Below are 25,573 nucleotides of genomic sequence, written 5' to 3' on the forward strand. Positions count from 1 at the left end.
CTTTTTCCCCATATCCCTTGAAACCTTTAGCCCCAAGAGCTAAATCTAAATCTCTCTTGAATAAACTAGGTCATTTGGCCCATCCAATTATACTCCACAAGTGTGGGAGAAAAACGAAGATCTCGGAGAAAACCGACACGGTCACGGGGAGAACACACAAAGTCCATAAAGAAAGCACCCGCAGTCCGGATCGAACCCAGATCTCCGTGCTGTAAGCGCTGTAAGGCAGCAAGTCTACCGGTAAGGCAGCAAGCCACTATGCTGCCCAATGCTTCTCAATTAATCAACAATTTAATCATGTTGTTATCACATTACTTCTTGTGCGATCTAACTGTGTGCAAACTGACTGCTTTGTTGTCAACATTACACGTCAAGAGTTCTTCATTGGTTATAATGTTGCTTGCGGTGTCCTGAAGAGGAATGTTCAGATTGCTACTTGCCCTGTGCGAGACAGAACTTCAACTGGGCCACTGTGGTCTGCAGGCTGCAGAGACCTGGCCAAGTGCAGTAAGGCAGCACACAGGTACACCACTGATAAACCATGCCTCACGGATTCCCCCCACCCTCCTCCAAAAACATATCAGTTCCAGCTCAATGGGTGTGATTGTGCGAAGTTTAGAGCTCAACCAATCTGCATGTGAGAGAAAAGGAAACTTACAGGACAATCAACTTTAATCTTTCAAAGTAACTTTGTCACAGGCCTGAATCCAAGTGAATTATGATGCAATGTGACAATTCTAAGAAAGATTAATGCAAAAAGAATAAATACTCACTTGGAATATAAAATATTTGCTACAGAAATACTCACCACTTTCTGATTTGGGTCAGAGTCCTGTAAAAGCCACTCAATATCCAGGTTCTTTGTTACTAAATGACCAAACCGATGCTGACATGGTAGCACAACATCCTGCTCCTCAATCCTCTTTATTTCAGTGCGGTCAATAGCAGTCGAGAAGCGGATGCAACCTAAGGAACAGAAAGAATGCGTAGAGTAAGTACAAGGAAGTAAGTACAGAGTAAGAAAGAGTAAATTGGAAGTGTGATGCTGAAACCTTGCAAACCTCAATGACTTGCATCGCCATTAACATTCCAACTCTAGTTAATCTCACAGGAGTGAGAAACACTCATTTAAATAAATGAAGCTGTCAGAGAGGTTTATTAAAGGGAATAGGTAATTTGCCCTGATCAGTTCAAACCAGCAGCTTCCTTCCATATTAGCAAAATATACACCCATCTTGAACACAGCCTCTTTTTGGTGAATTAGTTAACGACTTCTTAATTGTATATCGTGATATACGATACGATATGATACAATAGAACTTTATTTATCCCAGGAGGGAAATTGAAATATAGAAAGGTAATGAAATGTATTGCCAGCAGCAATATGATTGTGCTCATCTGTCTGCATTCAACAGATGATTCAGATGATATACCTACCAAGCACAGAACTGCAGTAACATTTAGACTATTTACACATCTCTGCTGGGTTACATTTTTTTTAACCTGCAGCTATGTGTTAGGTATACGGCTTTTCTCATTTGTTAGAAATTCACTGATTACTATTGGATCCTCACATTTCCCCAAGGCTCCTGTGAATCTGTTCTTTGAAATCTGTCCTATTATTCCTATCACCCCATTGACTATTACCCATTACTTTTACATCCTTTGTGTCATAAATGTATATGTGGATCCATACCTGAGTCTTCAACAAATTCATTAAAAGGTCTTTGTTATAACATATAACAACATATAACAACTACAGCATGGAAACAGGCCTGTCCGGCCCTACCAGTCCACGCCGACCATTATCCCTGACCTAGTCTCATCTACCTGCACTCAGACCATAACCCTCCAATCCCCTCCTATCCATATACCTATCCAATTTACTCTTAAATAATAAAATCGAGCCAGCCTCCACCACTTCCACCGGAAGCCCATTCCATACAGCCACAACCCTCTGAGTAAAGAAGTTCCCCCTCATGTTACCCCTAAACCTTTGTCCCTCAATTCTGCAGCTATGTCCCCTTGTTGGAATCTTCCCCACTCTCAAAGGGAAAAGCCTACCCACGTCAACTCTGTCCGTCCCTCTCAAAATTTAAAAAACCTCTATCAAGTCCCCCCTCAACCTTCTACGCTCCAAAGAATAAAGACCCAACCTGTTCAACCTCTCTCTGTAGCCTAAGTGCTGAAACCCAGGCAACATTCTAGTAAATCTCCTCTGTACCCTCTCCATTTTGTCGACATCCTTCCTATAATTTGGCGACCAGAACTGCACACCATACTCCAGATTTGGCCTCACCAATGCCCTGTACAATTTCAACATTACATCCCAACTTCTATACTCGATGCTCTGATTTATAAAGGCAAGCATACCAAACGCCTTCTTCACCACCCTATCCACATGAGATTCCACCTTCAGGGAACAATGCACAGTTATTCCCAGATCCCTCTGTTCCACTGCATTCCTCAATTCCCTACCATTTACCCTGTACGTCCTATTTTGATTTGTCCTACCAAAATGCAGCACCTCACACTTATCAGCATTAAACTCCATCTGCCATCTTTCAGCCCACCCTTCCAAAAGGCCCAAGTCTCTCTGTAGACTTTGAAAATCTACCTCACTATCAACTACTCCACCTATCTTAGTATCATCTGCATATTTACTAATCCAATTTGCCACACCATCATCCAGATCATTAATGTAAATGACAAACAACAGTGGACCCAACACAGATCCTTGGGGCACTCCACTAGACACTGGCCTCCAACCTGACATACAATTGTCAACCGTTACCCTCTGGTATCTCCCATTCAGCCATTGTTGAATCCATCTTGCAACCTCACTATTAATACCCAACGATTTAACCTTCTTAATCAACCTTCCATGTGGAACCTTGTCAAATGCCTTACTGAAGTCCATATAGACAACATCCACAGCCTTGCCCTTATCAATTTCCCTGGTAACCTCTTCAAAAAATTCAAGAAGATTAGTCAAACATGACCTTCCAGGCACAAATCCATGTTGACTGTTTCTAATCAGGCCTTGATTATCCAAATAATTATATATATTGTCCCCAAGTATCTTTTCCATTAATTTTCCCACCACAGACGTCAAACTAATAGGTCTATAATTGCTAGGTTTACTTTTAGAACCTTTTTTAAACAAAGGCACAACATGCGCAATGCGCCAATCTTCCGGCACCATCCCTGTTTCTAATGACGTTTGAAATATTTCCGTCATAGCCCCTGCTATTTCTGCACTAACTTCCCTCAATGTCCTAGGGAATATCCTATCAGGGCCTGGAGACTTATCCACTTTTATATTCTTCAAAAGTGTCCGTACCTCCTCTTCTTTAATCCTCCTAATTTCCATCACTACTCTACTTGTTTCGCTTACCTCACATAATTCAATATCCTTCTCCTCGGTAAATACCGAAGAAAAGAAATTGTTTAATATCTCCCCCATTTCTTCCGGCTCAGCACATAGCTGTCCACTCTGACTCTCTAATGGACCAATTTTTATCCCTCACTATCCTTTTGCTATTGACATATCTGTAGAACCCCTTGGGGTTTACTTTTACATTACTTGCCAAAGCAGCCTCATATCTTTTTTTCGCTTTTCTAATTTCCTTTTTAAGATTCCTTTTACATTCTTTATATTCCTCAAGAACCTCATTTACTCCCTGCCGCTTATATTTATTGTATATCTCCCTCTTTTTCCGAACCAAGTGTCCAATTTCCCTGGAAAACCATGGCTCTTTCAAATTATTATTCTTTCCTTTCCACCGAACAGGGACATAAAGACTCTGTACTCTCAAAATTTCACCTTTAAATATCCTCCATTTCTCTATTATATCCTTTTCATAAAACAACAATTTCCATTTCACTCCTTTTAAATCCTTTCTCATCTCCTCAAAATTAGCCTTTCTCCAATCCAAAATCTCAACCCTTGGTCCAGATTTGACCTTCTCCATAATGATATTGAAACTAATGGCATTATGATCACTAGACCCAAAGTGCTCCTCAACACATACCTCCGTCACCTGACCCATCTCATTTCCTAACAGGAGGTCCAACACTGCCCCTTCTCTGGTAGGCACCTCTACGTATTGCTGCAAAAAACTATCCTGCACACATTTTACAAACTCCAAACCATCCAGCCCTTTAACAGAATGTGATTCCCAGTCTATATACGGAAAATTGAAATCACCCACAATCACCACTCTGTGCTTACTACTAATATCTGCTATCTCCTTACATATTTGCTCTTCCAATTCTCGTTCCCTATTTGGCGGTCTATAATACACTCCTATAAGTGTTGCTAAACCTTTCTCATTTCTGAGTTCCACCCAAACAGCCTCCTTAATCGAGCCTTCTAGTCTGTCCTGCCAAAGCACTGCTGTGATATCCTCCCTGACAAGCAATGCAACACCCCCACCTCTTGCCCCTCCGATTCTATCACATCTGAAACAATGCAATCCTGGAATATTTAATTGCCAATCGCAACCCTCCTGCAACCATGTTTCACTGATCGCCACAACATCATACTTCCAGATGTCAATCCAGGCTCTAAGCTCATCCACCTTTCTTACAATGCTCCTAGCATTAAAATATACACATTTAAGGGACCCATCATTTCTTATTCTCAGTTTATTTCTTTTCCCTTCTTTCTCTCCTACATATTGGGTCTGAGTGTTTCCCTTTTCTGCCTCCTGCCTCACACACTGCCTATTAGCTATCTGTGTTTGAGTCCCTCCCCCCAACCGTACTAGTACTCAATGATTAGAAAATAAAAGTAGAAAAACTGAATTCTGGCTTGAAGACACACTATTGATTCCCATGCCAGTGACGTTGGGTCAGGGTAAGAAGTGTGAGGATTATTACCTGATGATAATTTATAAATCGATTACAATAAGCTGCATACTCTTGTGTAGTGTGCCATTATATCACAATTTTTTTTGATGTTAATGTTTATTCCTCTTCCTTCCCTTTTTTCTAGGTTTCATTAAAAGAACGCATTGAAGCTATTTTATAAAGCACTTTAGAACCATTGTCATGCCAGAAGTTTTTGTGCTGCAGCCAGAAGTGCAGCATGATGCAACTGGCTTGGCGCAACCTTATCCATATCAATTTAAGCAAGATGACCCATCCACCTATCGTTAGTTTGAAGCCTGGATTTCATTTGTTTTCTGTTTGGCTGCAATACTCCACTCTATTGATTGTCATGTCTCATCTGTACTTTTTTATGCACCGAACATTGAAAGCAGACTGTCAATCAAATCCATGTAGTTCTCTAAATGTGTGTGGATTAAGTTTTGCAACACTTCTACTGATTACAGTTCAACATTACAGAAACAATGAGAGCAGAATACGCTTCAGTGTTAAGCACTCAATGTACACCTGATGGCAGCATACAAATAACATGGGCAAAAAAATCTTCAAGTCACTTTACATGGATGGGCAAAGCAAATAGTATTTCTGTCATTTTAAGCATAATCAGTGAAAAATTTTGGTGCCCTATTTAGAGCTGGGAAATTAGTTCTTCGTTCACTTGAACCATTCCTACAGCTCCTGCACTGATTATTATAATTGTTGTACAACATGGTCTTCCTATTGCCCATGTATTTTTCCATCTAATTCAATGATAAATGTTCTGACAAATTTGTATCATTATGTAACATGGATGAGACTCTGAATCATTTGCAGATCCACAGGGCATATCGTAAGTCTCACTGTCTAAGGATCTAAAGCATTCTTGGAGAGAACTCTCAGAGCTGACGCTTCCATGATGCACGGCATCACAAAATTCACCTACAACTACCTACTAAAAAAATTATGCTTCCTCTCTGCTGAAATTCTCATCCATACCTTTGTTTCCCCTAATGCTCTTCTGGTTGATATCTCAATACACTCGGTAAATTTTGGCTCATCTGAAACTCTGCTAACTTTCCACAAACTTGCAACAGGTCCTGATGACCCATCATTCCTGCCCTCGGTGATCTGCATGGTCTCCAGGTCCACTAACCGCACAGATGTAAAAATTGTACTCTCTTAGTCCAGTCCTTTATCCTTTCATCCTCATTTCCCCACTTTTAAGCCTGTAAACCAATCCAGAATTTTCATTCTTCCAAAGCTAGCCTCTTGCATGGCCACCTGCAAGCTCCCACAACACAGACCATCTTTGGCAGCTGTGCATTCAGCCACATATATCTCATGCTCAAGAATTCACTTCTTGAACCGTTTATCCTCTCTTCAAAATCTCTTCAGAACGCGTCTCTATCGTTGACTCCACACCTCCTTCTTTGACTCTGCTGTTATTTATTTCCGATTACCCTTTTGTGAAATTCTCCTACATCAAATACATTTATCACATTCCCCAGCATTAAACATGGCCATGGGAGAGAAAACTCCTTACCACTCACTTACCACATTACACTGCTTTCAGGCTTAATGAGTGAAGTCAGAAACTTCATCACCTGGACAATAAAACATCCAGAACTGGTCACAATTTTAGATTTATCAACAAATGTCAGTAAAAGTATGCAGGCATAAAACTTCTTGACAAGACACTGGCTGTGTTTAAAGATGGAATAATAGTTTGTCTCACTGTGCCAGCTGGACTATTCAGTTAGCAAAGAAACCCAACATCATTAACTTCACATGCACTTTGGTACATCGCGTGAAGACGTCTTGTTGAAAAAAACCCAAATGGCATCTTCACAATTGCAGATTTTCAATTAATATATTCTTATTTATGATGGACCATGTTTAGCAAAAAGATTACAAAATAGAGAATAAATGATAAAATAAAGGCATCCCACAATTTGCTTCAATTGTTATTTTAAAGATTCATGATTTAGGATTCAATGTAAATTCTAAATCATATAATAAATTCTGACATATTCAAAATTAGTAATGGAATGCAAAGTGTACAGATTTAGATTAAATTTTTAATAATGTCATACTCAGTATTAATGATGTGGTAAAAGGAACACAAATTTAGTAAAGTATAAACCATTATCATGATATTAATTTTAATATAATGAACCATTAAGATCTAATCCTATAAACTACAGTATCAATTTTAAACAATTTACCTCAGAAGTGCAGAAAGACTTAATAATGTATTTCAATTTCATGTTGTTACTTTTCAATTAACATTTTGATTATAATTGCAATTACTTTAGAATTAGCAGGGCTCAGACAGAGCAACTATAATTTGTTCGATTGTTTGGTTTATAATAGCTTATATGAGAGTGATCAGCCATGATCGCATTGAATGGCGGTGCTGGCTCGAAGGGCTGAATGGCCTACTCCTGCACCTATTGTCTATTGTCTATAATGCATTTAATGCCACAAAATCTCCCATAATAACAATATGTAGCAAGGTTTTGCACTGAGCCACATTGAGATATATTTGTGAAATGAGCTTGCAGGGTAAAGAGGCAGAGAGATTCATGAAGGGAATTCCTAAGCCCGAGGTTAGGGCCTGGGAAGCCGAAGTCATGGTACTAGTTGTGGGGAGAGTTGAACTGTGAGCAGTGAAGAAAGCAGAACTGAATTTAGGTGACAGAGTTGAATGAAGGAGCCTGGTGATGAAAGTCTAGGAGTCATCAAGACTACTAGTAACAAGCCCGTGTATGAGCAAAGCCAGGGTCGAGTTGGGTTACGTGGCAGAGGTGGACATAGGCAAACTTAGTAATGGAGCAACTTTATGACCTGAAGCTCATCTTAGGCTTCAGAACATAGATCAGTCTAGCACAGGAGCAGGTCCTTTGGCCTACAATGTCTGTGCAGATCATGATAAGTTCATACAATTAAGTGACAGGAGTACAATTGGTAATTCGGCCCATCAAATCTACTCCACCATTCAACCATGGCTGATCTATCCCTCCCTCCTAACTCCATTCTCCTGCCTTCTCCCCATAACCTCTGACATTCATACTAATCAAGAAGACAAATTAAGATGCTAATTTAAACGGCACATCTGCCTGCTTATGATCTATATTGTTGAATTCCTTGCCTGTTTATATATCTGTCTAAAATCCTTTTAAACGTTGCTATCACAATTGGTTTCAACTCACCCCTTGGTAGCATGTTCCGGGCACCTACCCGGAACACTCTCTGTCTAAAATTCTTGCTATATTAATCTCCTTTAAACTCCCTCTCTCACCTCAAAGTTATGACCTCTTGTATTTGATATTTCCACCCCTGAAAAAAGACTGATTATCTACCCTGTCCATGTCTCTCATAAATTTATATACTTATACAAGAACGCCCATCAGCATCTGGCGCTCCAGAGAAAACAACTTTGTCCAATTGCTCCAAATACTCTATAATCTAGGCAACATCTTAATAAATCTCTTATGCACCTTTTCCCAACCTCCACATCCTTTATGTAATGTAGCAATCAGAACTGCACACAACAGTCCAAGTATGAACTAACCAAAGTTGTGACATATTTTCCCAACTTTAATAGTCAATACCCCAACCGATAGGGCAGCACAGTGGCACAGCTGTAGAGTTGCTGCCTCACAGCACCAGAGACTGGGGTTCGATCCTAACAATGGGTGCTGCCTGTATGGAGTTTGCATGTTCTTCTTGTGACCGCATTAGTTTTCTCCGGTTGCTCCAGTTTCCTCCCACACCTCAAAGACGTACAGGTTTGTAAGTTAATTGGTTTTGCTCTGTACACTTCTGCAAGATCACTCCTCATCCTCCTGAACTCTAAGGATTAAAGTCCTAGCCTGCTCAACCTCTGCCTGTAGTTCAGGCCCTCAAATCTTGGCAACATTCTCGTAAATCTTCTCTGCCCTCTTTCCAACTTAATAACATCCTTCCTATAGAAGGATGACCAAAAATGAACCATTTCCATGTTGTATCTTTCAAATCATTCTTTATTAGAGCCACTGAGCAGGGACCCACTTGTCACAAGTGGTCTGGAAATTGATTATTGCATTTACACAGATAACAATTGTTTCCTCAATGTAAACACATTTGTTAGAAGCAAATTCAGATGTAGCCTGGGCTGACCTCACAAGTACGCAGGTTGGACATAATGAAATAATGAGAACTGAGTTTGATGCATTTTGTAAATACTGCAACAGTAAAGAGGGGAAAAGAACCGAAAATTCCAGAAATGCAAGTTAGGCAACCTTTCAAACAGAGAAACAACTTTAATATTTTAGGTCTTTAATCCTTCAGCAGAACTGGAAAAGATTTGGAAAGTAGACAGTTTTAAACATGTAGAGAAGCAGGGAAAAGGGGGAATGAAATTAAATAAAAACACAATAAGATAAATCCACAATAGGGTGGAGGCAGGAAGATAGAACATAGAACAGTACAGCACAGGAACAGGCTCTTTGGCCCACAATGTCTGAGCTGAACATCACTGCCTGCACGTAATCCAAATCCCTCCATTTCCCACATATCCTTGTGCCTATTTAAAAGCTTCTTAATGAATTAATGAATAAGTTTATTGGTTAAGTATGCATATACAAGAAATGTGCCTTGGTGCTCCGCTCACAAATGACAACACAAACATACAGTTAACAATTAAGGATAAAGCATAAACACATCAAAACAATAAGGATACAACATTACAGTCTAAACATGTGGGTGAAAATAAACCAGAGCAAAAAAGAGACTACAGACTTTGGCTATCACTCGTGGAAAAAAAATGCCTCTTGTATAAGGAAAGAATTATTAACAAAAGGAGAGGCAGCTGTAATGCAAAGAGAATGACATTGTTGCCAGTAAAAGTTAGACACATACAAACTGTACATGGGAAAACAGTTGTTACCAAGATCCTTTGTGATAAAATGGGAGAAGTGGACATGATCCGAAATTACTGAAGCCAGCATTGAGACTGGAAAGTTGTTCATTGAAAGAGTGGAAATATTTCTTAAACATTTAAAAACAGAATGGCAAAGAAAAGGACCGGCCATTTGTGCAGATGGCCAATCGTGGATAAAGTAATATAAAGGCCAGGGAGAATTTTTAGTTTAGTATCTAGAATATAGAATGCTAAGGAGAGAGTCAAGGTTAAATTCACACAAAAAAACCTATTGAGGTCACAGGTGATGTATTCTATACAGTTTGGGGCACTGCAATGCCAGTTAGATGTAAAAGCAGTTAAAAAAAAAAGATGAGGCTCAAATTGACTCCATGTTATTTGGAATGATTGAACTTCAAAGAAAGACACAAAATGCTGGAGCAACTCAGTGGGTCAGGCAGCATCCCTAGAGAACGTAGATAGGTAAAGTTTTGGGTCACAACCCTTCTTCAGAGAGATTGAAATTGTTAGGCCATCTCTTTATTTAGCCTTCCATTCACAAATCAATTTAGTTTAGTTTAGTTTAGTTTAGAGATACAGTGTGTCCACACCAACCAGCGATCCATGCACACTAACGCTATCCTACACACACTAGGGGCAATTTATAAATATACCGAGCCAATTAACCTACAAACCTTTATGTCTTATGACCGGTACTGTCTGTATAGAGAAAACCCACACAGGTCACGGGGAAATCGTATAAACTCCATACAGACAGTACCGGTAGTCAGGATCGAATTTGGGTCCCTGGCTCTCGACCGCTGCACCACTGTGCCGCACATGATTGTTGCAAATTGCCAAATTGTTACAAATTGGTAAAATAGAGATGGAAAAGTACAGTGTTTATAAGGTTTGCAAATCGAGGAAATGGTGTTAAGCGAAATATTAAACCAGCAGTTTTTCTAGAATGGAAACACAAGAGACCACGGAGGATGGAATCTGAAGCAAAAACAAACTGATGCAGTGTCTCGACCTGAAACATCGACCATCGCTTTGATATCACATTTGCTGCTTGACCCTCTGATATCTTCCAGCAGTTTATTTTTTGCTCCAGTGTTTTCCTCAAGACCCTGCTGAGACAGCTCATGATATCGCCACTGTCAACCAACTGCAAACAAGTCAAGATCACTTTTGCCAGGGTGATTATTTAATTATCAAATATTAGGAAATTAAATCCAGAAAGGAAGTTTAATTCTCCTAATATGAGACGGTGTCATAGAATTGTGCAACATAGAGACGGGCCCTTCAGCCCACCATGTCCATGTTATCCTTTTTACTCATCTACACTAACCACAATTGCCCACATTAGGATGGTATCTTTCTATGTTTTGCATTTTTAGGGCAGCCTAAATACCTCTTAAACATAGTAATTGTATTTGGTTCCCTCACCTACTCTGGCAACACATTCCAGATATCAACCACTTTGGTACCACATTGAAGTCAACATTATCAGTCACCTCCTTCTTGGGGTAATCTAAACTGTGGCAACTGCTGTACTTAGTACAGGATATGCAACCCATCAAGCTGGCTCCTCAAGGGATTTACCACAATGCAAGTAACACTCATGCATCCACTGGGGAGTGTATCTCCTAAATGAATGATTGCAGTAATGATGAGACCAGTAGATGGTAGGAGAGCTCCCCAAACTGGTGAAGCACAATACCCACGGGAGGCATGTTACTTTGTGTAATCTAGACCTTTAACGTGGTCAAAAAAACTTTTGGCACTTTTGCCTTCATCAATCAGAGTATTGAGTATAGAAGTTGGGAGGTCATGTTGCAGTTGTATAAGATGTTGGTGAGACCGCATTTAGAATATTGTGTTCAGTTCTGGGCACCATGTTATAGGAAAGATATTGTCAAGATTGAAAGGGTTCTGCCAGGACTAGAGGGTGTGAGCTTTTGGGAGAGGTTGAATAGGCTGGGTCTCTATTCCATGGAGCGCAGGAGGATGAGGGGAGATCTTATAGAGGTGTACAAAATCATGAGAGGAATAGATTGCGTAGATGCACAGTCTTTTGCCTAGAGTAGAGGAATCGAGGACCCGAGGACATAGGTTCAAGGTGAAGGGGAAAAAATTTAATAGGAATCCGAGGGGTAACATTTTCACACAAAGGGTGGTGCGTTTATGGAATAAGCTGCCAGAGGAGGTAGTAGAGGCTGGGACTATCCCATTGTTTAAGAAACAGTTAGACAGGTACATGGATAGGACAGGTTTGGAGGGATATGGACCAAGCGCAGGCAAGTGGGACTGTAGCTGGGACATTGTGGGCCGGTGTGGGCCAGTTGGGCCGAAGGGCCTGTTTCCACACTGTATCACTCTATGACTCTATGACTCTATATAAAATTTTAAGAGGCATATCGATAAGATAGGTAGTCAGAGGCTTTTTCCCCAGGGTGAAAATGTCAAATACTACAGAGCATTTGTTTAAGTTAGGAGAGGAAAGTTTTAAAGGAGATATGCAAGGAAAGTTTTTTTATATGCCGAGAGTGATCGTGTCTGTAACTCACTGCCAGAGGAAAGCAGAATACCATAACAATGAGAGAGATATATAGACAGACAGATGAACCGACGGGGAGTAGAGACATAAGGACTTAGTGCAGACAGATGGAATTAGTTAGAAGATCATGATCTCACAGACTGTGGGACGAAGGGCCTGTTCCTGTGCTGTGTTGTGCTCTGCTGTGTTATGCAGGTGAGATACATAGTAAAAATATTTTCCCATGATAGTGGGTCTAAAACAGGAGGACATATAGGTTTCAGATAGGAAGTACGAGGTTCAGAGGGAATCTAAGGGGGAAATATTTCATTCAGAGAGTGGTTAGAATCTGGTCTCAAAAGCAGATATTCTGCTTTTGTCTCAAAAGCAGATATTCTGAGGCAGATACTTTGATGGCATTTATGAAGCATCTAGTCAGGCACGTGGAAAGGAAAAGTAAGGAAAGGAATGGACCCAATGTGGGATTAATAAGCCTGATTGGAGTGGTAGGCATGTAAAGAGTGGGTCAAATGATCCATTTATTTGCTGTACAACTATATAACTAAATGACAACAGTCAAGACCAGTGAAGATGAAAATTCCATAGCCGGTGAAAATTGTGAGTTGTACCAGGTGGGGACATTGACTCATGAAAACAATGTGCCAAGGAAAACATAAATCCCACCCCCCCCCAAAAAAAATCAGATGTCACGTTTCACACTGGCCACCACACCACCCAGAAATGTGCGTAAAATTGATCCATTCTGGGTTAAACCAAATTTTCAAGTGCACAGCACCGATTTATTTCTGAAGTTGTGTGAATGAATTCCTCAGCACTTGTGTTTAAAAACTTTGCAAGAGCAATTGACCTTGTAAAGTTTCACATAATGTAAATACGTGCAAGGTTTCTGTACACAGTTGGAAAAAAATCTGGCATTTTCAAACACAACCATTTACTCACTGGGAGTCCAAGATCCATCAAAGTAAAGAGGCTGCACTAAGTGCTGTGTCCAAAGAACTCTACTTGTCACGAAATTTGGTATAAATCTGCAAATATTTTTCTGTTTATATTGAGTGTATATATGACTGTTTCTCCTCAAGTTCTACTTTACTCTCCTATACTTCCTGAAATACATGCTGCACTCTTTTCTCTTAAACCAAAGTTTGTCTCAAGAAGAAAATGTAAAATAATTAGTATATCCACTGCCTACAATGAATGTTGATGCTGTTTAAATTTTCCACTCCAGATGAAAAGCGCATCCAACTCGACAAGAAATACAAAGCTTCCATCAAGGCCTGCATAAGCAATTTAGCTCAACTTTAAAGACTGGCTTAATCTTGCGCCACATCTGGTTCTGGGACATAAAATATTTTATTTTCTTTGGAAGGCAGAAGGAAGTGCTTGGAGCCAAGAGGAGGTCAAGTCTCCCTCTCACAAGGCTGCTGGTGGGGACACGCGGCATTGCACTCCAAGAAAGACTTGCACACACTCCATGTATGAAACCACTGTGCTGCAGGCTAAATGATTCACTGCAAATATTTGCTCTGTGAATGTTTTTTTTTTAATCCAGGAAAAGGCTGACACTTGATACAACAATGACAAGAAAAATCCATCTCAGGGAAGCCTGGAAATATGCTCGGTAAATCACAGGCCACAATTAAATCCATGTGGACTTTTTGTGGCAGACTACACTGGAAACTTCACAAAATTCTACATTTGGATTACTTCTGACATTACTTTCAAGGCAGGGGGTGGTGGGGCTTTTGAGTCTATTAGTGTATTTGCTGATAGAATACATATTCATAAGTTCTTAAGTTCTAGGAGTATAATTAAGCCATTCAGCCTATCAAGTCTACTCTGCCATTCAATCAAGGCTGATCTATCTTTCCCTCTCAACCTCATTCTCCTGCCTTCGCCCCATAACCCCTGACACCCATGCTAATCAAAAATCTCCGCCTTAAAAATATCCATTGACTTGGCAACCACAGCCGTCTGTGGCAATGAATTTCACAGATTCACCACTCTATGACTATAATCAAAATTCCTTCTCATCTCCTTTCTAAAGGTACATCCTTTTATTCTGAGGCTATTAGCACTGGTCCTGGACTCTCCCACTAGTGGAAACATCCTCCCTATATTCACTCCAGGTCTTTCACTATTTGGTAAGTTTCATCGAGGTCCCCCCTTCATCCTTCGAAGCTCCAGCACGTACAGCCCCAGTGCCTTCAAACGCTCAGGCATTTACATTGTATTGCTGACACTGCACAAATAGTTTTGATTTCTTTTTTAACATGCTTTCTCTGTCCGTCAACTCCATCCCCTTCTTGCCCTGCGATAGTGACTCCTTCTTTGGTTTTAATTCTATGAGCGACAGGCAATCTCTGTCTGATACATTACCTGCGTAGCCACTATTCAGGCAAACCTTGACAAAAAGGTTATTTAAATTAAGCCTGGTTCTAGTGAGACCCAAATTCCACACATGTGGGGTTTCTATTCATGTGGGAATACTGGTCATTTTCCACATTCCCAACAGGGTTACTCCCACTTGTTTGATTCACCAAGACTGAGGTTTTTTTTTAACCTTGGCTAGAAACTAATAACTATGACTATGTACCAATGCATTTAGACATGCTTTGTGTAAAAGCTCCAAGAAATCAACCAATGACACATCCTACGATAAGTAAAAACATCTCGGTCACTGAATTTCCAAGGCATGACTTCCATGCTGCCTTTGTCTTTGTCTCTTCTATCCCTGTGAAGAGCCACAGGACGTTTAAATCAGCACCAATGGTGCATCTAATGCGTAACTGCTTAGAATCTTTCTTTCTTTTATGTTTTTTTAGCACCTTACAAAAAAATATATTTTTGGAAACTGAAGAACAATATTATCCATGATAACGTTCTTATCACTGCCTTGCCTGTTGTTTAAATTCAGCTCAGACTGATAAACCCAGGTCATTATCATAACCATAATAATCCTTTGTAAAATTAGTAATGCGTGTAAATCATTGTCTTCAAGTGAGATTTCACTGACTGGGCTGGATTATACTCACGGAAGCTGTCCTCCAGTATTTGCTATAAATGGTCTCCACTTCCCTGAGTTTCCTCAAGCTAATTATGTAACACTTATTTTCATTTTTTAAAGTTCTGAATGTCATTAAATATTGGAAAAACTGACTGTTTTGTCAGCTGGCAAACTACAGGGTGGAGATCCAACAGCTGGCACAGACGTCCGCTAAAACCTCATGGGTGTAGTCATGTCAATCTATTGCATTGCTCAAAGCCTGTGGGGAGAAGGCAGGAGAATGGGGTTGAGAGGACAAGATAGATCAGCCATGATTAAATGGTGGAGTAGACTTGATGGGCCTAATGGGCCTAATTCTACTCCTAGAACTTATGAACTTATGAACTAAATCTTGTTTGACCATATAGTCCCAGAGTCGAACAACAAAGGCATTGAGCAATGTGATAGATTGACGTGACTACACCCATGAAGTCCTACCGGACGACTTTGCCAGCTGGTGGAGCTCCATCCTATAGCTTACCAGCTGAGAAAACAGTCAGCTTTTCCAATATTTAATGACATTCCGAACTTGTAAAAATGAAAATAAATATTAAATATTATAAATGCCTCCAGTTGTGTTTATTTATACAATTTTAAAGTAATTTAAAAAAACAAGAAATAAATTTTAAAAGAACTTTCCATGTGAAGTAGAGTTGCAACCGAAAATGCCACCCATCCTTTTTTTCAGAAATGCTGCCTGGCTCACTGAGTTACTCCAGGACTTTTGTCTATCTTTTCCCATATTCCTCCACTTTCTGTTCTTATGCAGAATCTGAGAGCAGATTCGCCAGATACAATGCCAGGAAATCTCATAAATCATCTTCTATTTGTTGACACTCCGGGGAACATGGCACGGAGATACAAACAGTGGTGCTGCTGCCTCATGGGTCCAATCATCCAGGTGTGTTGTGCAGGGGGAATTTGCACCTTTTTCCTAGGTTTCCTTTGGGTGTTCTGGTCTCCTACACACAACCCCTAAAGCGTGTGGGTTGGTAGGTTAATTGGCCATTGTCAGCCACTCCATGAGTGTAGGTGGGGTGGAATCCAGGGTGAATTAGTATATATGTAGTTAGACACAAAATGCTGGAGTAACTCAGTGGGACAGGCAACATCTCTGGAGAGAAGGAATGGGTAATGTTTCGGGTCCCGCTGCCTGTCCCGCTGAGTTACTCCAGCATTTTGTGTCTATCTTTGATTTAAACCAGCATCTGCAGTTCCTCCATACACATACTATATAGGTAGAGCAAATGGATTGCAAAGGAAATTAGTGGCAGAATGGGATTGCTCTGAATAGCCTTCTCTGTTGTAAGAAAGTGTGGAAATGCAACAAGAACAGGGCTGATGGAGTTTGGCTGGTACGTTTGTCACTGCCTCCATTTACCTGCAACCCCCATGCCATCAATAGTCTCCTGAAGCCTCGGCAAAGTGAAATCCAGATGGTAAAATCCCAACTTCAGACATATCCCAACAAATCCTAACTTGCACACGACTTCTGACATGTTCAAGAAAAACAGCTAGGTTTTGCCATGTATCAACTTAACTTTGTATCTCTGAAACAAAAGTTTAATCATTTGCAAATGTATGCTGCACAAAATCTCTTCATTCAAGTTATTAAATAATTCATTTCATTTCAATACATCATTCATAGACTGTACGACTCATTTTTTGAGATCTGGGGCTCAGTTCACTTTTCTATGAGGTGTTTGTGAATTAGATGTTTTTTAAGGGATTTTCTGATATTAAAGACACCCAAATAATTTCCATAAGTAGACTTTGTATTTGTCCCCGACATACTGTGGCAGAAAGAATAAAATGGAACCCGAGAGATTAAGTTTAGTTATTGAAATCCTGTAATTGTTGATTGCTGCTTAACTGGGGGAAAAAAGTGGCACGATTGAGAAAGTAAATTGAACATTCGACAGTGAAAACGGAATTCCCAATGGACCAGCTGCTGAATATGAAGGAAAATATTGCCTTATTAAAATGCATGTAGGCTCAAAGCCTTCATAAGAAAAATGAAAATACAGAATAACATTACAACCCAAGAACAATTATAATGCAGAGAGATTAGTGAATGTTGCCCACTACCAACATGCTAAGTACTGGTTACTGTTTCAGTTATTTAATCATCATTTTCACATGTGGGAGTCTGAAGTGAAATATTTAATGTCTTAGTCAATTTTATTGACACATCTGACAAAACATGATGCTAATGTGTCACAAAAAATATATATCTACGGGAGAGAAATGCAAGTTCAATGCGTTGGTCTTTATGTGTCACATAAACTGTTGAGACTAAAACAGTATGAACACTTGAATCAAAGCAGTTACTGTCTGGAGGGATTGGGCGAGAGATAAAAGCAAAGGCAGCAGAACATGTCGTAAGCAGCATTATGCCAGGCATCTGAGTAAAACCATTACTTCAGCAAAAGGTTCAGTTGAAGTTTAATTACTACGTTAAAACAGCTTATTTTCTTTCAAACCAGGCTTGCTACCTTGTGTAATTAGATTTAGAATACATAAAAATACACGATTTGCCGAGGATCAAGACTGAATATAACCTTACTGACGCCAGGCTGTTTATGGTGGAGTAGATGAATATACAGAACACTCAAAAAGACAGTGCAATATGATTTTTATCTTACAAATCCGCAGGCCTGTTAATTCACTCACCATTCTAATTGAAATATAAATCATATCTCACAGGGCTTCATTAAGTATGAAGACACTGCACATGCAACAAGCAATTGACTTCACTCTTGTGACTTTATTTATGAATAGTATATTTATGATGGAGAACATAGAACATGTTCCATAGAACATAGAATAAGTTTTATAAGCTCTATGTTCTATATCATAGGTTAAAAATGAAATCTTAAAAACAGACATTTTATTCATTAAGAAGGTTCAAATGTGGCCTTCCACAAGCTTGGTATCAATGATGTTAAGGGGAGTATGAATGTCAATCTGGCATCAAAAGCTTGTTTTGATGTGTGCTATTCAGTCCATGACACGACTATACATGATTACAATCAAGCCGTCCACAGTGTACAGATGCAGGATAAAGGGTATAATGTCTAGTGCAAGATAAAGTCAAATCGAGGCTGATTAAAGATAGTTCAAATGTCTCCAATGGGGTAGATGGGAGTTCAGGACCACCCTCTAGCTGGTGAGAGGACCAGTCAGTTGCTTGATAACAGATGGCAAGAAACTCCCTGAATTTGGGTGTATGCATTTTCAAACCTCTGCACCTCTTGCCTGATAGGAGAGGGGAGAAGAGAGAGTGACCGTGGTGAGACAGTCTGAAGAAGGGTCTCGACCCAAAACATCACCCACTCCTTCTCTCCTGAGATGCTGCCTGACCTGCTGAGTTACTCCAGCATTTTGTGAATAAATACCTTTGATTTGTACCAGCATGTGCAGATATTTTCTTACACTACTGGTCCTTGATTATGCTGGTGGCCTTACCGAAGCAGTCTGAAGAGTAGACGGAGTTAATGGACTGGGCTTCGTTAATGGAGGTTGGTTTGCACGATGGCCTGGGCTGCGTCCACAACTTGCTGTCTTGGATAGAGCTGTTCCCAAACCATGCTATGATGCATCCTGATAAAATGCTTTCTACATCTGTGCATCTGTGGACATTGGTGAGGGTTGTTGGGGACATGCCGAACTTCCTAAGCCTTCTAAGGAAGTATGTACTTTCTTGGCCATTGCTTCAATGTGGCTGGTCCAGGGCAAATTTCTGGTGATATTTATTCCTAGGAACCTGAAGCTTTCAACCATCTCTACTTTGGTGCCATCAATGTATACTGGTGTACGTATAGCACTTCACTTCCTGAAGTCAATCACAATCTCCTTTGTCTTGATGACATGGAGGGAGAAGTTGTTGTCTTAGCACCAGGTTATGAGGTTCTCAATCTCCTTCCTTTATTCTGTTTCATCATTATTTGATATCCGTCTGTCTACGTTGATGTTGTCTGCAAATTTGTGAATTGAGTTGGATTGGTATTTGGCTGCACAGTCATGAGTATAAAGGGAGTATAGTTGGGGGCTCAGAATGCATTCCTGACCAGTGTTGAGGAATATCATAGAGGATGATTTGACACCTATTCTCACTGATTGTGGTCATCAGGAAGTCGAGGATCCAGTTGCAGATTTAGAGAATATACATTTTAGAAGATGCAGTCATCATGTGGTCTCTTAGTAAGCATGAGTTAGGAAATCAGATGCAATCAGGAAATCATGGTATACCCTATCTCCATTACTGCATACATGGTCATCAGTTACAGAACCTCACAAATCATCTCAGCTTATGAATACTTTCTTTAAAGAATTTTAGAAGGAAGATTTTTTTGCTTGAATGTTATTCAACTTTAGCCCAGAAATTCTATTACATAGGCAAAAATTTGCAAGGAACTGCAAAATCTAATTTATTCTAAAGTCAATCATTAAAAACAATTTGGGAGTTATAATGCATCCCAGAGAATTCTGTGAGGGCCCTCCATGTGTATAATGCATGGAGATACTGCACACATGCACACAAACAAGCAATTGGCACCACTCTTGTGACTTTATTTATGAATAGCACAAAGGGTTGAGGCTAGTTATATTCAAAGGACCCACTCTTAACTTGCCCAACATTTTTGAGTTGGCCATTACAGGGATACCTGTATAAAGACATAATATTCCCAAGGCCAACTATCGAACAGCCCCAAGCACAATGATTCCTGCTCCAGCTGCCCATCTCCAATGGCACAATGTCCAGCAGAGCAACAAGATATGGGAGTCCATTTGTTTCTAATAATTGAGACCCAGTCAGTCCCAAAAGTGACATCAATGCCATTTTAAGAGCTGGAGTCACAGTGGGACCAGACAGCAAAGTTTGCAGTTAACCCAGACCTTTCCTGTTAACACCAGTTTTACGTATTGAGAAGCTATCACATACAATGCTTAGCATTGAAGTCAAGTGGGGTAAAATGGTGTTGCTCAGTCTAGAATAGGTTGAATCTGCTATCAGTGCAACTTTAATGCATGTTTTCTTATGCATAAATATTTCTAGTCCTTTATCTTTTATGATAGAAGATTACTGGTAACCTTAAAAGTGAGTGACTAAGGGATAATCTCAGTTTAAAAGGAGGTTAAGGTCTGAATGGAACATGTTTCAGCTTCTGCAACCTGGTAAGAACTTTCCAAACCAGACAGCTGAGAGAGAGAGAGGCTCCAGCTTTCAAGAGTGCACCACAGTACAATGTTTTCATTTCTGTCAGTTCACATTAATTTCTTGTGCTTTCATGTTTGAGTTTATTTATGTTAATACAGTTACAAATGAGTCAAGCACATTATCAATTTTCTTTTGACTAAATAGACTATCAACGCAGAAACACAAAGACAGATGTTACATATGCACAAAATCTAGCCAGACATTGTGCATTGCAGCCAGACACATTTCAAACAATATGGTCACACTGCACCATTGTTCAAATTCACCACTGACTACATTGGAGAAGGGACTCAGGAATATCTAGAGTTACACCACATCATCGCAAGTGGGATTAGTGTGACGTATATTATTGCAATGACTAGTGCAGAGATCATTACATCTGGAAAGAAGAAAAGCATGGAAAACTGTTTCGCAGATAGATGTTGGAACAAAAATAGTGTGGTATCATGAAAATGGAAGGAAATTCATCATAGAAAACACCCTTCTTTCCAAATGTCTTTGATGCACGATATGTAGTCAACATATTGTGGAGCCATTCCCGGCTAAGTATTACATGATTTCCACTGAGTCAAGTTAACCCCCCTCCCCCACCGCCCCCCTCCCCCCCAACCTCCCCTCCTTCCCACTCCCACCCCCTTCCCACTCCCTCCGATTTCCCCACACTTTTCCCCTCCCCCCACCACCACTTAAATTTGTTGCACATAATCTAGGCAGATTTTGCAGGCCAGAGGGACAATACATTCGATGCAGTTAATCCAAGGTCCTGAAAAAACATTTATTGAGCAGAAGGAGTTTCTGCCAATATTTCTAGTCAAGATTTATCCCTTAGCCAAACATACTGTGGTCATTTTTCTTGTTGCTATTTGTGCCATATTTGTGTGTGTTGCAATTTCCCACTAGTCACATTTCAAAGGTATTGCGTTGGCTTGAGTTATTTGGAGATTGCGAAAAGGATTAAATAAATATATATAACTTTATTGCTCAAAGCCACCATCTGTGTTCGTAATAGTAATTTGCCTGGAAATTAGTCCCATATAGTGACTCGCAAAAACTTGTTGCATCTTGTCACAGGACTTCAGTCTAGAAGGTAGAAGGACTATGTGTTGACATGACTACACAACATATCTGATGTTACCCAGTGAGCAAAAAATTCTTGAACACACAAAGTAGGGTTAGGAGAGGGCCTCTTGGCCCCTTGAGCCTACTCCGCCATTCAAAATGATCATGGCTGATCTATACTGGCCTCATTTTCCCTTTGGTGTAATTTCTCCATGATCCCTAATTCTTTAATCTTTCAAATATGTATCTATCTCCACATTAAATATATCAAATGATCTGGCCCTCAGGAGTTGCAGACAAGTGTGGATGCAGCCCAGACCATCACACAAACCAACCTCCCATTTATTCCATTTATACCTCACACTATCTCGACAAGGCCACCAGCATTATCAAGGATGAGTCGCACCCTGGCCATTCCCTCTTCTCCACCTCTCCCATCGGGCAAAAGGTATAGAAGTGTGAAAACGCACACCTCCAGATTCTGGGGCAGTTTATTCCCAGCTGTTATCAGGCAACTAAACCACCCAACCACAACTAGAGAGCAGTGCTGAACTACTATCTACCTCATTGGAGACCCTCGTACTATCTTTGTTTGGTCCTTACTGGCTTTATCGTGCACTAAACATTATTCACATTATTCCCTTTATCAAGTATCTGCACAGGGGATGGCTTGATTGTAATCATGTATTGTCTGTTAGCACGCAACAAAAGCTTTTCACTGTAGCTCGGTACAATAAACTAAAGCACACTAAACTAGCAAATTCCAGAGAATCACTAGGCACACGATGGCTGGCATTTTCTTTGGGATAATTAAAGGACAATACATCCAAGAGATTCTCAATTAGCGTTTAGCAGTAAGAGAAAAAATAAAATGGAAAATAGGAAATAAAGGGGCAGTCAGTTCAATTTTTAATGGTCTCAGCCAAGAGAGGGTACTGAGGGTGTTCTTCACCTGTGGCTGGACAGTGGCATATGGTCTTTATGAATACAAAACATTCTGTGCTGTGGATAAACACACCAGCAACTTATATATGGTCAATGGTTTCTATATTGTCATGTGTACCAGGTACAGTGAAAAACATTCTCCACAAGACTATCCCCATACATAAGCACACTCGCCCCAGTTAGTACAGTATGCGTGGAACGGCCCACTGAGTCCATATTTTGTATGCCCACGCTAATGTTCACTGTAAAACAACTATTTTTAAAATAGTATTTCAATGGAATGGAAATACAATATGCCAATAGCAGTGATATTCTACTAGAGAATGTAGGAAAATCCATATTAGTCTTCCTTGACAACACACCTTGATTGGAAACGTGCAAATATTGCAGATAAGGCAGATATATAGCTTCCAATCCCTTGTGAAGAAAGTGGAGATTTACCATGTTGAACTTGAGTCCCCATTCATGTCATCTTAAATTTAAATATGTATTATCATGCTAGAAGGAACACTCTTTCCAAATTAACATGTCCCCATTACCTGCATTACTCAGGTAGTTGAAGTGTTGATCACTGAGTCTGCCAACACATCCCAGAGTTGCTGGCACATTTATTCTGCTAAACTGCTACCACAGAAAGAAAAATTGCATCCTTGGGAGTAAACGTAAGACTCTGTTTGGTCAGATTGAAAATATCACTGCAATTGGCAACACATCCAGTCACACTGATCTGTCCATGAGAATATTTAGCCTAATGTCTTCAAATAAATTACACCCCATGGTCTCCTAACAATGATATACTGTTTGGTTGGAACAGTTAACAGCAACATATTGTGCATTGAAGGTAGACTCTTTGGTAATACATTAAAATAAAAAATAGACAAGATATGGTACCTTCCTCAATTTCAGGACAGTCCATGCTTCTAGAAATACATGTTCAGCCCACAGTACCATACATGTTATAGACAATAGACAATAGACAATAGGTGCAGGAGTAGGCCATTCAGCCCTTCGAGCCAGCACCGCCATTCAATGCGATCATGGCTGATCACTCTCAATCAGTACCCCGTTCCTGCCTTCTCCCCATACCCCCTCACTCCGCTATCCTTAAGAGCTCTATCCAGCTCTCTCTTGAAAGCATCCAACGAACTGGCCTCCACTGCCTTCTGAGGCAGAGAATTCCACACCTTCACCACCCTCTGACTGAAAAAGTTCTTCCTCATCTCCGTTCTAAATGGCCTACCCCTTATTCTCAAACTTTGGCCCCTTGTTCTGGACTCCCCCAACATTGGGAACATGTTATCTGCCTCTAATGTGTCCAATCCCCTAATTATCTTATATGTTTCAATAAGATCCCCCCTCATCCTTCTAAATTCCAGTGTATACAAGCCCAATCGCTCCAGCCTTTCATGCTTTCATGCTTTCATGCTGATATATTCATGTCAGCATATTGTATTATACTCCATACATTTATTCTCTGCACTTTAATGCTTCCAACCAAAGATTATTTTCTAGGCAGAGGTAGACACAAAATGCTGGAGTATCTCAGTGGGTCAGGCAGCATCTCTGGAGAAAAGGAATAGGTGACATTTCAGGTCGGAACCCTTCTTCAGACAATTCCTTCCTACGCCATGATTTTCTAAGCATTGCTTTACAACTTTTTGAAAATATTTCATAAATTTAGTCTCACATATATAATATAGTCTTGCTATCTTGCCATTGTCTTGCTATCTTAAAATAGAGGATATTCAATTTATACCTCTGATATTAGAAAATTAATTCCCTATTAACATATTAAGCATTTTATTACTACTGAAAGATTACCATATTGGTTACACATTATTTTTCAAAATAGTAACCATTGTTATTTAAAAATCAAAAGGCTTCAATGGAGTGGAATTTATTTTCATAAGGTCATAAGTGATAGGAGCAGAATTAGGCCATTCAACCCATCAAGTCTACTCCGCCATTCAATCATGGCTGATCTATCTCTTCCTCCTAACCCCATTCTCCTGCCTTCTCCCCATAACCATTAACAATGGTACTAATCAAGAATCTATCTGTCGCTACCTTTAAAAAATCCATTGACTTGACCTCCAAAGCCATTTGTGGCAAAGAATTTCGCTCTGAATAAAGAAATTCCTCCTCATCTTCCTGAAGGAACGTCCTTTAATTCTGAGGCTATGATCTCTGGTCCTAGCCTCTCCCACTGGTGGAAACATCTTCTCCACATCCACTCTGTCCAAGCCTTTCACGATACGGTACGTTTCAATAAGGTCCCCTCATTGAGTCCTTCTAAACCCCGGCGTGTACAGGCCCAGTGCCGTCAAACGCTCATCATATGTTAAACCACTCATTCCTGAGATCATTCTTGAAAACCTCCTCTGGACCCTCTCCAGAGCCAACACTTCCTTCCTCAGATTGGTACCCAAAATAGCCCACAATGCTCCAAATGCGGCCTGACCTGCACCTTATAGAGCCTCAGGATTACATCCCTGTTTTGGTATTCTACCCCTCTTGAAATAAATGCTAGCATTGCGTTTCCCTTGAATCTGTTATAAATCTTTTTGAATGGCACTTCAGAAGACCAGCAAGTGTTTTTAATAACCAGTAAAGCCCATTGATGCCAAAGCAGGCATTATCCCTTCATTCACATGTTTGAATAATTTAGAATTGAAGCAGGTTTACAACCTGCCAAGAAGGAAAAGCCAGTCACTACCGCCAGTCAAATGGTCAGCCAAAAACGAGAATGGTGACTGATAACTTCCCTTGGTCGGGTCAGTGCATGACATTCCAGCTGCACTTCTGCAAGGATGAGGAAAAATATTAATGAGGATATAAACGAAATAAACAAAATGCTGGAATTCTGAGGCAAAATCAGGAAACGGTGTAACAGTCAACATTTATGAAGAGAAAAGACAAGTTAACAAATTTGGTATACTTTTCTATCTGAACTGAAAGTGAAATAATTAT

General features: G+C 40.1%; 1 protein-coding gene across 1 annotated transcript in view; it reads right to left on the reverse strand.

Moving 5' to 3' along the window:
• Positions 1-25,573, reverse strand: part of clmpa (CXADR like membrane protein a) — a 90,389-nt gene that overhangs the window by 28,115 nt on the left and 36,701 nt on the right. The window contains exon 2 of the mRNA XM_078426846.1: positions 809-966. Within this exon, the coding sequence (XP_078282972.1) occupies positions 809-966 (158 nt within the window). The remainder of the gene's footprint in view (positions 1-808; positions 967-25,573) is intronic.

Source organism: Rhinoraja longicauda, chromosome 32 (genome assembly GCF_053455715.1).
Source record: "Rhinoraja longicauda isolate Sanriku21f chromosome 32, sRhiLon1.1, whole genome shotgun sequence".
NCBI lineage: Eukaryota > Metazoa > Chordata > Chondrichthyes > Rajiformes > Arhynchobatidae > Rhinoraja > Rhinoraja longicauda.